Here is a 14897-nt window from a genome sequence, read left to right as displayed (position 1 = left end):
ACTTAAGATGCATTATGTTTGGCCAACATGGTGATTTTAAAAATTTTTAATTTGAATGCCATTAGGTGGAATCTGCAGACTCTAGTTTTTATAATCCCTACACCCTCTCTCTGCATAAACATATGTTACTTATCTGACATTGAGGCATTTGAGTTATAAGAAGAAATTAAGATTTATTGAAACTGAATAAAAAGTGAGTTGGGATAACCTTGAGATTATTGATTTACAAATGTAGTTACTCCTTGATACTAGGAAAAATGTTTACTGTGTAAATACTTGAAACAAGGGTAATGAAAGTCCCATTGAAGTATTGGTCTTACACAAATATACTAAGTATATGTGCCAAAAAAATAGGTATATATAAAAAAAAAAACAGAATAACTGTTGTTATTTCTGGGTGATAGGTATATAGATGATTTCTATTTTCTTATTTGTTCTTTAGTGAATTTTTTCAAATTTTCATCACTGAACATGTAGTACTGGTATAATCAGACATTTTATTTAAAAACACATATTTGGGCCGGGCGCGGTGGCTCACGCCTGTAATCCTAGCTCTCTGGGAGGCCGAGGCGGGTGGATTGCTCGAGGTCAGGAGTTCAAAACCAGCCTGAGCAAGAGCGAGACCCCGTCTCTACTATAAATAGAAAGAAACTAATTGGCCAACTAATATATATAGAAAAAATTAGCCGGGCATGGTGGCTCATGCCTGTAGTCCCAGCTACTTGGGAGGCTGAGACAGAAGGATCCCTTGAGCCCAGGAGATTGAGGTTGCTGTGAGCTAGGCTGACGCCATGGCACTCACTCTAGCCTAGGCAACAAAGCGAAACTCTGTCTCAAAAAATAAATAAATAAATAAATAAAAAAATAAAAATAAAAACACATATTTGCAAAAGACATATCTAGTAAAAGACTGCTTTCTAAAAATAGAGTTCTACACAAAGAACTCTTAAAACTCAATAACAACAAAATAAATAATCCAATTAAAAAATGGGTCAAAGACCTTAACAGACACCTCACCAAAGAAGATATACAAATGGCAAATAGGCATATGAAAAGATGCTCCACATCATATGTCATCAGGGAAATGCAAATTAAAACAATAAAATAACACTACACGCCTATTAGAATGGTCAAAATCCAGAAGACCGACAACACCAAATGCTGGTAAGCAAGTAGAACAACAGGAGCTCTCCTTCATTGCTGGTGGAAATACAAAATGGTACAGCCACTTTGAAAGACACTTTGGCCTTTTTTTACAAATTGAGCATACTCTTACCATACAATCCAGCAACTGCACTCCTTGTTATTTACCCTAAGAAGCTGAAAACTTACATCCACATAAAAACCCACATATATTGACTTCTAAGAAGTGTCTAAAAAAAAAAAAAGAAAAAAAGAAAGAAAAAAAAACCCACATATAGATACTTATAGTAGCTTTATTCATAATTGCCAAAACTTAGAAGCAGTCATGATGTGCTTCAGTAAGTGAATAGATAAATAAACTGTGGTATGACCGGACAATGGAATACAATGCTAAAAAGAAATGAGCTATCAAGCCATGAAGAGACATGGAGGAAAATTACATACATACTACTAAGTTGAAAGAAGCCTGTCTGAAAAGGTTATATATACTGTATAATTCTAACTATATGACATTCTAGAAAAGGCAAAACTAGAGAAAGAGTAAAAAGATCAGTGGTTACCAGGGAGTGGGGGGAAGGCAGGCGTGAACAGAGAAAGTACAGAGGACTTTTAAGGCAGTGAAACTAGTCTGTGTGATGCTACAGTGATGTATACATGTCATTATAAATTTGTCCAAGAGTGAACCCTAATGTAAACTATGGACTTTGGGTGATAATGACACATTAACGAAGCTTTATCAGTCATAACAAATGTACTACTTTGGTGAAAGATGTTAAGAAGAGAGGTTATACACATGTGAGGACAGAGGGTACATGGGAACTCTCTGTACTTTCCACTCTGTTTTGCTGTTAACCTAAAACTATTGTAAATAAGAAATGCTTTTATTTTTAAAATAAAAACAAAAACACATGATTGGTTAATTTAAAAATTGGCAACCAAAAAAAGAAATAATCTCAGCTTTTTGTCTAAATGTGGGTTCTACAACATAAATGACCTTGCATTCAGAGAACATTAAAATGAAAACCATAATATAAACTAAGACTACCTTAAAAATGTTGGGAACTGGAAAACAGCTAAAGAGTGGCTTGTATATAATAAGGTACTAAACATTTGGAAGAAAAAGAGAGAAAAAATGCAAAAGTGAAAGGGGAGAAGGAAAACAAAAAATGGGAGGAAAGGGGGAAGAAACTTTTAGGAAAAAGATAATTAATTTCATTTTAGAAAAAAACTAGAGAAGTGAATATAAATATGTATAAAATTCTTGAGTGTTAGGCACTAAATATTGGTACACTTTCCCTAGAGGCTGTAAAATCTCCCCTTGTATAGTTCTAAAACAAGAAGATTCTCATCTGTCTAGAAGGACACACTGGCAGTCTTGCCAAAGTATGAAGACTTGACTACATGACTGACCCCTCTTATGAAGACCACAAATCAAACCACAGAAATATGCAAAAACGCCTATATAGTACCAGTATTAGTTAAAATGGTATTTCTTGGGTAGTTTTGATTTTAAACTGCATTATATAAAATCAATATGCATAACGTCTTTTTAAAATATCAGTTAAAATGGTAGAAGAAAATACTAGAAACATGAAATATAAAAGCAGTATGGAATCACTCAGCTTAAAAAGCATAAATCTCTAAATACTACTCTCTGCTAAAAGAAACCAGACTTCTTAGAGAAATGGCTGATTCCAGGCTTGGTCAGGAAAGGCATATGGTTAACCTAGAATATTTGGTGCCAGAAATTAACAAAGTGCCCTAAACATAATGGAGGCTTGTCACAGGACACAGGAACCAGTTTAAAAGGGCTCTTCACTGGCCAAATCTGAGACAATTTGGGCATCAAAGTGAATAATGACAATAATAGATTATAATCCATTAGATAAAATAAGAATCCATTGAGTCCATACTGAGGGTGGATAGGTGGACAGACAGCCCAACAGATAGATAGGGAAAGCTTTTCCTTAGTAAAATGTCACTAATAAATGTAATAACAGAAATAACAGAATTAGAACATCACCATTTGGTAACCTTCAAATTAACAGTGGATTCAGGCAAAAATCATCAATATATACTAAAACAAGTGGCCACAGTTTGTTAAGGAACAGGACAGTTCCACAGTCTCAGAGTGTCTTCCCACAGATGACTTAATAATTTACAAAGGAGTTACCAAAGTAACTTCACAGTGCAGGAACTTCACAAACGCTGCCATTCAAATAATCAAAGTTAACATTGCCAATGAGAAAAACTACATGATACTATTTATACAAAATCCTAAAAAAGGTAAAACTACCCTAAAGTGACTGAAAAATCAGTGATTACCTGGGGTCAGGAATGGTGATAGGATTAGCCGCAAAGGGGTATGAGAGAATCTTTTGGGATAAGAGAAATGTTCCATATCATGTTTGTTGTGGTGGTTACAAAGTTTAATATATTATCGAAACTCATCAAACCACACATTTAATATGGGTATATAATATTATTGCATGTGAGGCATATTTCAATGAAGTTAATTTTTTTAAAATGAGCAAAATAATTTCATATAACAGTAATTGCTAAAACAACACAACAAACATTTATATTCCCACTACCTGGCTTTGTCAAATATTAAAGTTTTATCATACTTAGTGTGCCAATATATCACCTGTATGTTTAACATCATTATACTGTCCCATAGGTATCTGTGGCTCTATTTATATTCCTTCAATCTTTTTTTTCCCTCTAGATTCTTCAAATTGGATAATTTCTACTGATCTATCAAGTTCATAGTTCTTTCTTATGCTATCACTAATCTGATGTTGGCCCCATCAAGTAAAATTTTTATTTCAGTCAATACTTTTCAATCTAGAATTTCCATTTGATTCTTTTTTAATAGCTACTAGCTCTCTTTTAAGGCTCCCTATCTGTTCACTCTTTAAGATATACATGTGTTTAATTCTTTGAACATAGTTTGCTTTAGTACTTCAAGCATATTTATACTAGTTGTTTTAAAACACTTTGTTAAATCCAATATGTGGGCCCACTTGGAGTCAGTGAATTTTTTTTTTTTTTTTAGAGACCGAGTCTTGCTCTGTTGCCCATACTGGGTTTAAGCAATCCTCACACCTCAGCCTCCCAAAGTGCTGGGATTACAGATGGAAGCCACCATGTACAGCCCATTAACTGAATATTAATCATAATTTTCTTGATTCAGCCTCTTTCCACATCTAGTGATTTTTGGTTAAAAACTGGATAGTGTAGATAATATGCAGTAGTGACTCTCAAATGAGAAAGGACCTTTCAATGTGGCAAAAAGATTAAAGCAATCTTAGGTTGGTCTTCCATAGCTATAATGATTTTTATTCCTACTTTTATGAGTGAAAATAAATACCACATAGGAAAACTGTAAAAATTTTTAAAGCATTATTTTTTGCCCATAAATGAAAAAGCCAGCTTTCAAATAATGATGGCTTTAAGTTTTCAAAAAATTACACTCATTCTACCCTCTGCCTGGAACCAGAGAATACAGAATCTGCTATAGCAATTCCAATTAGAGACAACAGGCAACTAAATTAAGGTAGTAGCAGGTGGGGCATAAGAAAAAGGGAAGAGAAATTTCATAGATGGAACCAATAGTCTAAATAGTAACTGGATAAAGAGTGGGGAGAGACAACATGATTGGTAATGTTAAAAACTGAAAAGAAATAAAAAAAGACATAGTTGACTAGAAAACAATGAGTTTAGTTTTGAATGCAGTGAGTGGTGTCCAGCAGACAGTTGAAAATTCAGCTTGGGAGGACAGGTAAGAGTCTGGAGATATGGATCTGAGTCTGCAATATGCAAGTAGTGGTGGACTGCATGAAATTACTGGGAGAGAACATGTAGAACAAGGTACGAAAACTTCAAGAAAACCTCAAATGAAAAGGATGAGCAAAGAAAAAGAAAGAAAAAAGCAGACTAAGAAGAAGCAATGAAAGAGGTGGGAGAATGAGGAGAGAGTAGGGTCTCAAAGCCAAGAGTTATGCAAATTTCAAGTACAGAATACTCAGTTAAAGAGTCTAGAGAAGGTGAGGCTTTGGGAATGTTGCCACCAAGAAGTCAATAACCTAGAGTTGCCTTAACAGCTTACATAGCATCAGAATTGGAACACACCTGACAATGATTCTCTAGCATTCTGTAAGAACCATAGTACTCTGTCTAGCAAACTGGAGATGGAATTCTCTAAGCAATTAGAACACTATAAACTAGAAGAATATACCATGTTATCAATGCTTAATGCCACAAGTTACTACTTTTCAATCTACTAATTTGTTCACTTTTACCCCTCTCAGATCCAGAGAGAATGTTGAGTGGCTACTCCTTGTCTTTAATTTCATCTAATCCATCAGCAAATTGTGTCAATTAGTTCTGGACTCCAATGACCTCTCACTATATACACTTTTACCATCTTGATCCAAACCAACATCATCTCTAGCCTATATTATTGCAACAAACTTCCAACTGGTCTCCCTGCTTCAGTTCTTGGCCCCCTATACTCATGGCTCAATGCAGTCAAAATAATCTGTTAAAAAATACCTATCGGCTCATATCACTTCTCTGTTCAAAAACTTCCAATGGTTTCTCATCTCACAAAATAGCCAAAGTCCTTTCAGTGGTCCATAAAGCCCTACATAATCTGGCCTCTGGCTAGTTCATTAACACCATCCCCTAAAAACTATCCCTTCCTTCACTTGGTCCCAGCCCTACTGACCTCTATGCTGTTCATCTAACACAGTGGTTTTCAAACTTTAATGTATATCAGAAGCACCTGAAGAGCCTGTTAAACTATAGATTGCTGAGCCATTACCCGAGGGTTTCTGATTTAATAGCTTTGGAGTGGGGCCAAGAATTTGCATTAATAACAAGGTGCTGATGCTGCTGATCAGAAGATCACACTTCGAGAACCATTGGTGGAACATATCAACAACAGTCCTGCCTAAGGCCCTTTGCATTGCCTGGGACATTCCCATCTCGAATAGCCTCAAAGACTCACTTTTTTATTTCCTTCAGTTTATGACTGAAGTATCTTCTTATCAGTGGCATGATTCTAGACCTATGAAAGACAGCAACTGCAGCCTTACCTCCCCAGAGAAAGGCCCAGCTAGATCTCACCCTGCAGTAGAGACCATAGTGGATAAGCTACTCTCAGGTTCTGAGCTTCTAAGCAGCTTTGGAGCTTCCCTCTCTTAAATACGAATGGACAAATATATATAAACAGACATTTGAGAAAAATACCTAGTAGAAAATATAGATGCCACAACAAATAAACTAACATTAAAAAAAGATTAAGATGAAATTCACCTTTATTCAGTTTTAATGGTAATATATGATCAGACTAAACAGCAAATTTCATTTGCAGCATTCTTCATATTCTTTTTTAGCCAAATTCCCTACAGCCTATTTCAAAATGGACTGGCATATTTAATCTATTATTTGAATTTAAACAAATGCTGGATAATGTTCAAGAATAATGCTTTTGAAATATTTTCTTTGAGGTAAGCTAGCCAAAACTTCACTTTCCTGGCAAAGTCATCAAGTTGCTTAAATGCTTATGTGCTTAACTATATTTATCAGAACAAAGTTCATTTTCCAACAAGTGATACTAAAGCCACCTTTTCATTTCCATTCTAATAACTTTCTTCTCCCTCAAATGTTGTCACTTTTGTTTTTCAAGACCTCTTCTTTATTCTCTTCTCCTGCCAAAAAGCCTCTTGGCTTCAGTCCCCCCTAGGCAATCCACCAGTTCTTGTAAGATAATGCAAGTGGGAAAAGATAGGAGGTGGAAGACATGCATATAATTTCACTAATTCTCAAAAGTTTAGTAAGACTACATAAAAGGGTTTTTTGTTTTTTCTTTTTAAAGATAAAATCTAGAGGTATACTTGACACACATTCCAGCTAGATACCAAATGGTCCAGTGTTGAAATCAACATTCAGCTGACACCAAATGTCACCATTTTATAACAAACTACTAAGATACAAGAATATGAAACTTAATATAATAAAATTTTAAACAACATATAATTTAATTATTAGATTTTTTAAGAAATAATTTCTTAGCACTGAGAGAGCTGCTGGATTGATCCTACGGTTACTATACTTCATATCTGTAATACTATATAGCTGCTTACTTTTTTTTTAATTTAAAAAAATTTTGAGACAAGGTCTCACTCTATTGCCAGGACCAGAGTGCAGTGGCATCACTGTAGCTCACTGCAATCTCAAATTGCTGGGCTCAAGCAATCCTCCTGGCTCAGCCTCCTAAGTAGGTGTATACCACCACATCTGGCTAATTTTTCTATTTTTTATAGAGACAGAGTCTCACTAAATTGCTCAGGCTGAAACTCCTGGGCTCAAGGGATCCTCCCACATCAGCCAACCAAAGTGGTAGGATTACAGGTATGAGCCACAGTGACCAGGCTTACTTTTAAACAAGTCATTAGAGAATCAAAGAATCAAGATTGTTTTTGGCTGCCTTTGCCAGTCTAAATACTGCTGAGAATGAGGGTATCACCAAATTATTAGGCTTTCTTTCCTATCATATAATAGTTGGTAAAAGATTTATCTCCAGTTCCTAGCTTTGAAGATTTGGTTGATAGCAATGATATAATTTCATTAAAATAATTCCATACTGAAACTTTGTGCACTGTTGGATGACGATGATGCTTTCGATGCATTCTAAATATTTTCAGACAAGTCTAATGTTGTTGCCCTAACTTATATTTTTTATTTTATATTTTTTAAGTACACTTACTGCTTCACATAATCACTTGAGAAAAAAATATATCCTTTTTCTTTTAACTCAAGTGTCTGTCTTTTTTAGGGGAAACAATCAGTAATACTCACATGACAGAACCAATTCACTTAATGTCATGTTGGGGATTAAGAACAGTAAATACTTAGGACATTTAGAGTTCTTTGTGGGCCTGGAGGTACAAGGCAGGATTGCAGAGTGATATAATGAGAAGGCTTGAGTGCTTTAGGGGTTTAGGGTTAAAAATGTTTGCTGAAAAATATATCCTTAAACCTTGGATCTAAAAATGTGATAATGGAACAACATAACTGGCTTTCAAGATAACCAAAGAAGTAATACATTTCCATCATGTGTCAGCTATTATTGCCTCCATGCCAATTTCAGTATCTTCTCAGGAGTAGAATGAGAGGATTTTTATAGCAGATAAATATATGTAAGAAATACTTGTATGCTTCAAGATACATTCATTTGGCTACTTTCGAAGGTTCCAGTAAAAGAACTGCTTCCTCTGCAAACAATCACTAGTCATTAGTAAGTCCTGTTATGTTGATATTGTTACTTGCAGAGTACAATATTAAGGCTCTTTTGGTGAAGCAACCTTTTCAATACATGACTGCTCTTCCATCTTGTTTTAATATCTTACATACATCACAAAGCAGTTTCAAAACCTCTTCTATGTCATGTAATTTTTCTTAGTCTAAAATAAGTTTTCACTCATGGAATCTAGAATCAATAGTACTCTATATCCCAGCCTGAGCAACATAGCAAGATCCCATCTCTACAAAAACTAGAAAAATTAGCCAGGTCTAGTGGCTGTGCCTATAGTCCCATTTACTCAGGAGGCTGAGGCAAGAGGATCACTTAAGTCCAGGAGTCAAGGTTGCAGTGAGCTTTGATGATGATGCCACTACACTCTAGCCTGGGCAACAGAGTAAGACCCTGTCTCAGAAAAAATAAAAATAATATATATATATATATATATATATATATATATATATATATATATATATTACTTGATATTATGGTAAGTGAGGCCCCAGCTCTGAGAACCAAAGTTTACAGGGCCCCACTTTGGCCCTACTTTAGCTATGCCCCACCCCACAAAGTGAGGCATAGATAGGGCCCAAGGGGTATGCCTACTTGAAGCCTGTGCCTCATCCCATTCTAGGTTCTGTTCCAGATACGTGGGACCATAAAGTTCCCTGCCCAAATGGCCTGGAGCCCAGTTCCAGGGCTTCTTCAAGTTAGTATTCCTGAAGGCAGACCATGCCACCATTAAATGCAGCCCAACCCCAGGAGTGCCAAGGCATGGCTTTTTGTTGGGAGTATAGATAGAGCTTGGACATGGGGCCTGAGTTATGTGTAAAAGGTCTTTCAGAGTATAGTACACAAGAGCCCAAAGTGGGAAGGGGTCAGGCTTGAGAGCAGGGGCTGTATCCCTCCATGACGCCATGTTCTAAAACAGAACTCAAGAAGTCCAAAAATTCTAAATTTGATCTTGAACTTGTAGATCTTCAGAAGGATATATTTGTCAAAGTAGAAAGAGAGTTGTTGTTTTTTTAAGTTTGTAAACTATATAATTTTAAACCATGTAGACATGTTATGTGGGCCTCCATTTGTATTCCTGCCCCAAGCACAACTGTTAAAGTAGACCGATCTAAAATACTTATAATTATTTGACATTATTACTGATTAAATACAATGGCAACATGCAATAGTCTTTTCTCAGGTTTTGACATGGCTAACTCATTTTTATTATTCAGGTTCCAGCTTACACATCATTTCCACAGAGAAGGCTTCCCTAAAAGCATAATATAAAATAGCACTCCTGAATCATCCTTCATCACATTACCCAGATTTATTTATTTCCTCCACTGCCCTGATATCTGAATTTGTGTAAATTTCATCACAGCAGAGACCTTGCCCGCCTTGTTTTTCATTTATAGATGAAAAGAATCTTATTTTATTCTACAGGTTATAAATAATCTATAACTAACATTATTTATTGTGTGGCTCAAATTGTCCCAGATCTGGCCAGTATGTCATCCTGTACTTCCATCATGGCCCCATCTTTTCACTTTTTTTTTTTCTTTTTCAGCATTTCTTTACTTTCTGACATCACAAGATGTTCCAGATTGATCTTGTACTTTTCTGCTCCAGCCCAAAGAGCTTCTATTATCCTTCAGCCCTTTTAATATTCAATAGTTACAATGACCACATGCTAGATTATAGACTAAAGTGACTTTACCAAAGTAATTCTACTCTATGAAGTTTGGGTCTACCTAAGTGGTTAGTGGATACCCCCAGACAACATCTATAGCTCTCCAATTAACTACAGGGAAAAGCAACAGTATTATATCTGTAAATAATATTTTGAAATAATGAATATCAAAAATTATTAAATATTAAGTACCCAAAATACTGCATATTGATGCTAAGACCAAGACCTTAGCAGATCAATCTTATAAGGTAAATGAGGAGGCTATTAGGTTTTTGTTATTTCTTTTATTTATTGGTTTTATAAACTCCGACATAGTTAGTTACCTTGTATAAGTAAATGGAATATTCTGGAATATGATTTATGCCACTATGTACTAGAGCTCTGCATCCTCAGGAAAGTTACTCAACTGTTACAAACCTCAGTTCCTCCTCTGATAAAATGGGAATATAGTGTTTATCTCATAGGGTTGCTATAAGATATTTCTGGAAGCAGCACAGTACCTGGCATATTATAAGAGCTTACTAATACCAGATATTTCATTAGAGCCCTGTGCAGAGTATAGCTATATGACCTTTTATATACTATATAAGGAAGAGGCTTAGAAAGTTCCATGGGGCACATGAAGCCATTGAAGCCTTTTCCCTTAATTAAGCAAACCAATAATGTTAATAAAACATTATTTAATGAATTTCCTTTCCAAGAATTTACTTTACTCAAAAAATTTTAGGAAAGTCACAGTTGCCGGTGGGGTGGGGTACTGGGTTATTGGGGAGGAAAAGGGGAGAAAATTCCCATCAACATCACAGTTGTTTGGCTTCCAATCTTAATTACCTTTAGATACATGAATATATTTTTTCCTTGTTCACTGATGGATTCATTTGCTCTAGCTTCTTTAAACAAAAAGGTTTATATACCAAAGATACTGTAATTGATAATATTACCTGATGATTTCATTAATTTTTGGCTAACATTCAGTGAGCAGATGGCTCACTGAAGTGAACCTCACTAGCTATGTGGTTTTAATCATAACTTGGTTCCACAATGGTAAACCCCAAACAAATATTATAATAAGATAACAATGTCCTTTTAGGCTTCTAAAAGTAACTTGGAGCCCTACTAGTGGCATTATTTTAAAAAATGTGTAACCTTTTTGAATGATAATTTAGCAATATGTAGCTAAAGACATAAAAGTATAGATTTTTTTTGAATGATAATTACAACCCTAGCATTTGCCCTAAAAAAATAAGAATGGGAAAATGTGTATACTAGAATATTCCTCACAATATTGTTTGTAATAGCAGAACATTAGAAAGACCTTATATATCTAATAATGGATGATGGAGTAAATTGCAGTAGAGCAATATAACAGAGAAGTACATAGCCAATAACAATAATGACATGGATCTACATTTATTGATATGGAAAGATGATCATGATGTACTTTTAAATGGCCATCACAGGTTATAAAAGAGAACATATAGAATTCTACCAGTTCTTCTTTTTTAGAATACACAGTGTTTATTTATATGATATACCTATATATAGTATAGAAGGTATATGTAGGTATAGAAGGATCTATATATATAATATTAATAGCGGCTATATCCAAGTGGAGAATTAGGGGTAGTTTAAAATTTTTTCTTTATACTTTTTTATTTTTCCTAAGTTTTTACAATAAGCATGTATTATGTTTATAATCAAAAACAGTTTAAATACCAATCAACCAACCACTGAACCATAAAGAATCGCATTATCTGATTTACCCATGTCTTAAGCAGTGATGATAATTGCCAGAATTTCCTGGCATCAAAGAAGGCAAGTGTACTACTTCTCAGGATAAGAAAGGGTCTATAATTTTCAGATCAGACAACCCTCAGATCCTTCAGGGTATGACACCAGGCATAACTACCTAGCATAGCCCCTGAAATTTAGAAACTTATTGGATTTATAGGAAAAAAAATCTTTTCCTGGTACAGGTTCTCACAGAGAAACAGCATAGGTAATATATACTATAGGGGAAAACTTACTGCAGTAGATAATCTGGATGCCAATGTCATTTCCAAGTTCCCTTTGAGACCAAGAAGTGCAGGAACTAAAATGAAAACTTCTGTAACTTTTTTGAACACCTCCCAGTGCTGTACAGGGGGGAAAAAAAAAAAGAATCTTCTGACACTCTTTAAAAAACACTTTAGAACAAAGACATTCCTAAAAACTACAGCCTTTTTTCCAACTTTACATCTACATTTTGAAAGACTACACAGGTCATTTAATCAATGAGCACTTAGCTTAACCCCATCTTCCTGAGCTTTGAAGCTTTGAGTTACTTTAGAAGGTTCAGTTAGAGTTGGGAATGACAGCTGATACAGTCACTACATCCCATTCTACATCTAGCTCTTACACAACCCTGATACTCTTAAGACAACCCTGATACTCTTAAATTTTACTTTATCCCTTTATGATGGCAAGAATCATCCAGGGGTCCTCAAACTTTTTAAACAGGGGGCTAGTTCACTGTCCCTCAGACCGTTGGAAGGCCGTTGGAGAGTGTGGTGCACATTCCACACATGCACACTGTGGGCCGGAACGAGTCAGCTGCTAAGGAGGACAGGCAGCAACGGCAAAAACACCCGGCAGGCCATATGTGGCTGTAGTCTGAGGACCCCTGAAGTATACAGTCAGTGGTTAAAAGCAAACTCTGGAACAAGACAATCTGGATTTGAATCTTGCTTCCAACTAATCACAACAACCCCACAGGAAAGTTACAGTACTATTATTATCTAATTTCACAAATGAAGAAATAAAGATTCAGAGAGGATAAATTATTTTCCCAAGGTCAATAGGTGGGACCTAGAGTTGACCTCAGGAGTTCTGATTAGTCCTATGTTCTGGTCCCTATTTTAGGGCATGAGCAGAGAGGCTGCAGAACACAGGATCATAAAAGAGCACTACACTGGAAATAAGATTTGTGCTTCTAGGCACTGATCTGTCATAACCTGGCTGTGTGATCCTGGATAAGTCACGTATATTTCTGATCTTGATTCTTCATCCATGAAATGAAGATACTATCCACCTTGTCTACCCCTCAGAGAAATACCAGGAAAATGAAAATAACAGATAAAGTGCTTTCTAAAAAGACTATACAAATATCTTAATAACACAAAATGATTTTCACAAATACTATTAAAAAGTGATTGTCTCAGTAAGAGACTTTATGGACTAGGCATAGTAATTTTATGCCAAAAAATATCAAGAATACATGGCTTGTCACTAATATCAAGACAGGCAAGAAAAGTAAAACTTCGTCAGATAAACGAAAGAAAAATTCAATTTGTTCCCAAAGTTTTCCCAGAGGTTGTTCCAAATAGGTATACAACTGGGGCCTAACGAGAGTTCAGGAAATGTTTACCAGATCAGTCTTCTGTAAAACCCTTGGTTCAAGGAATTGTCAAGGGAAATCCCTCCATAGTTCAAGCCAATTAAGGATGGGCCTAAAAAAACACTGGTGGTCCAATAGCATCCTAGATTTTTAGTCTTAAAAACAAGCAAACAATTTTGTCCATGTTTTATGATGGGCTAATGATTCTGGTGTACTAGTGAAATATATATCCTTCAGAGATGGTACTAATGATGATGATGATGAACAACAGATAATAAATAGTAACAACATCTAACATTCACTGATTGTTATGTTCCAGGCACTGTTTAGGCTTACTCATTTAATCTTCACAACAAACCTGTGAAATAGGTATTATTTTTATTAGATCCCAGACATAATTCAGAATACATTTTACCTAGGTCATCATTTTAAGACACCTACTATGATACTGTGAAATATATATTTAGTCTTCGACTCTGTTTCCTGGCATACATCTATAGTTCTTAGACTGTCCAAAGTGATAATTTTTTGTATGCTTGTGCTTGACAGACAGCTGGCAGCCCCTCGGGAGCTTCAAGATAGGGTGTGGTCACCAGAAAGACCAGGCATGATTAGAGGGTTGAGACTTTCAGCCTCTCAACCCCAACCTCTAGGGAGGAGAGAGGATGAAGGTTAAACTGATCACTAATGGCCAATGATTTAATCACCCATGCCTACCTAGCTTCCATAAAAACCCAAAAGGACTGGGTTCAGGGAGTTTCCAGATGGCTGAACACTTAGAGGTTCCTGGTAGGGGGCACAGGGAGGGCATGGAAGCTCTGTGCCTCGACCCCTCCCCATTCATCTTTCCATCCATATCCTTTGTAATATCCTTTATAATAAATTTAAAAACGTGTTTCCCTAGGTTCTGTAAGCTGCTCTAGCAGATTAATCGAACCCGAAGAGGGAGTCATGCAAACCCTAACTTGAAGCTGGTTGGTCGGTCAGAAGTTCTGGAGGCCCAGACTTGCCTCTGGTGTCTGAAGGAAGGGAGCAGTCTTGTGGATCTGTGGGATCGGGCACTACTCCAGGTAGTCAGAACTGAATTGGAGGATACCCAGTTGGTGTCTGCTGCAGACCTGATTACTTGCTTGGTGTGTGGAGAAAAACCCCCCACACTGGGTCACAGAAGTCTTCTATGTTGATAATTGTGGTGTGAGAGCATCACATGCCATCACACTTGAGACCTGTTGGGACATATGCCTTTGGGTTACTCCCTTTGGTTATTCTTTCCAAGTTTAATTCAAATCAAATATTCATGTGAGAATCACTATGTAATCCTGAATACCTCAGCATCAGTATGATAAAAAACAGTAAGAGCTATTAATTATTGATTTCCTATC

At 36.0% G+C, this 14897-nt stretch overlaps 1 protein-coding gene across 6 annotated transcripts in view; it reads right to left on the bottom strand.

Moving 5' to 3' along the window:
* The window catches only part of SLC41A2 (solute carrier family 41 member 2), a 121515-nt gene that overhangs the window by 78161 nt on the left and 28457 nt on the right, over nt 1-14897 (bottom strand). For all 6 annotated transcript variants that reach the window (XM_012772736.3, XM_012772739.3, XM_012772738.3 and 3 more), the window contains one exon: nt 12167-12274. In XM_012772736.3, coding sequence (XP_012628190.1) covers nt 12167-12274 — 108 coding nt within the window. The remainder of the gene's footprint in view (nt 1-12166; nt 12275-14897) is intronic.

The sequence above is a fragment of the Microcebus murinus genome, chromosome 10 (assembly GCF_040939455.1).
Source record: "Microcebus murinus isolate Inina chromosome 10, M.murinus_Inina_mat1.0, whole genome shotgun sequence".
NCBI lineage: Eukaryota > Metazoa > Chordata > Mammalia > Primates > Cheirogaleidae > Microcebus > Microcebus murinus.
Note: the sequence above shows the minus strand (reverse complement) of the source record. Positions and strands in the feature narration are given on the sequence as shown.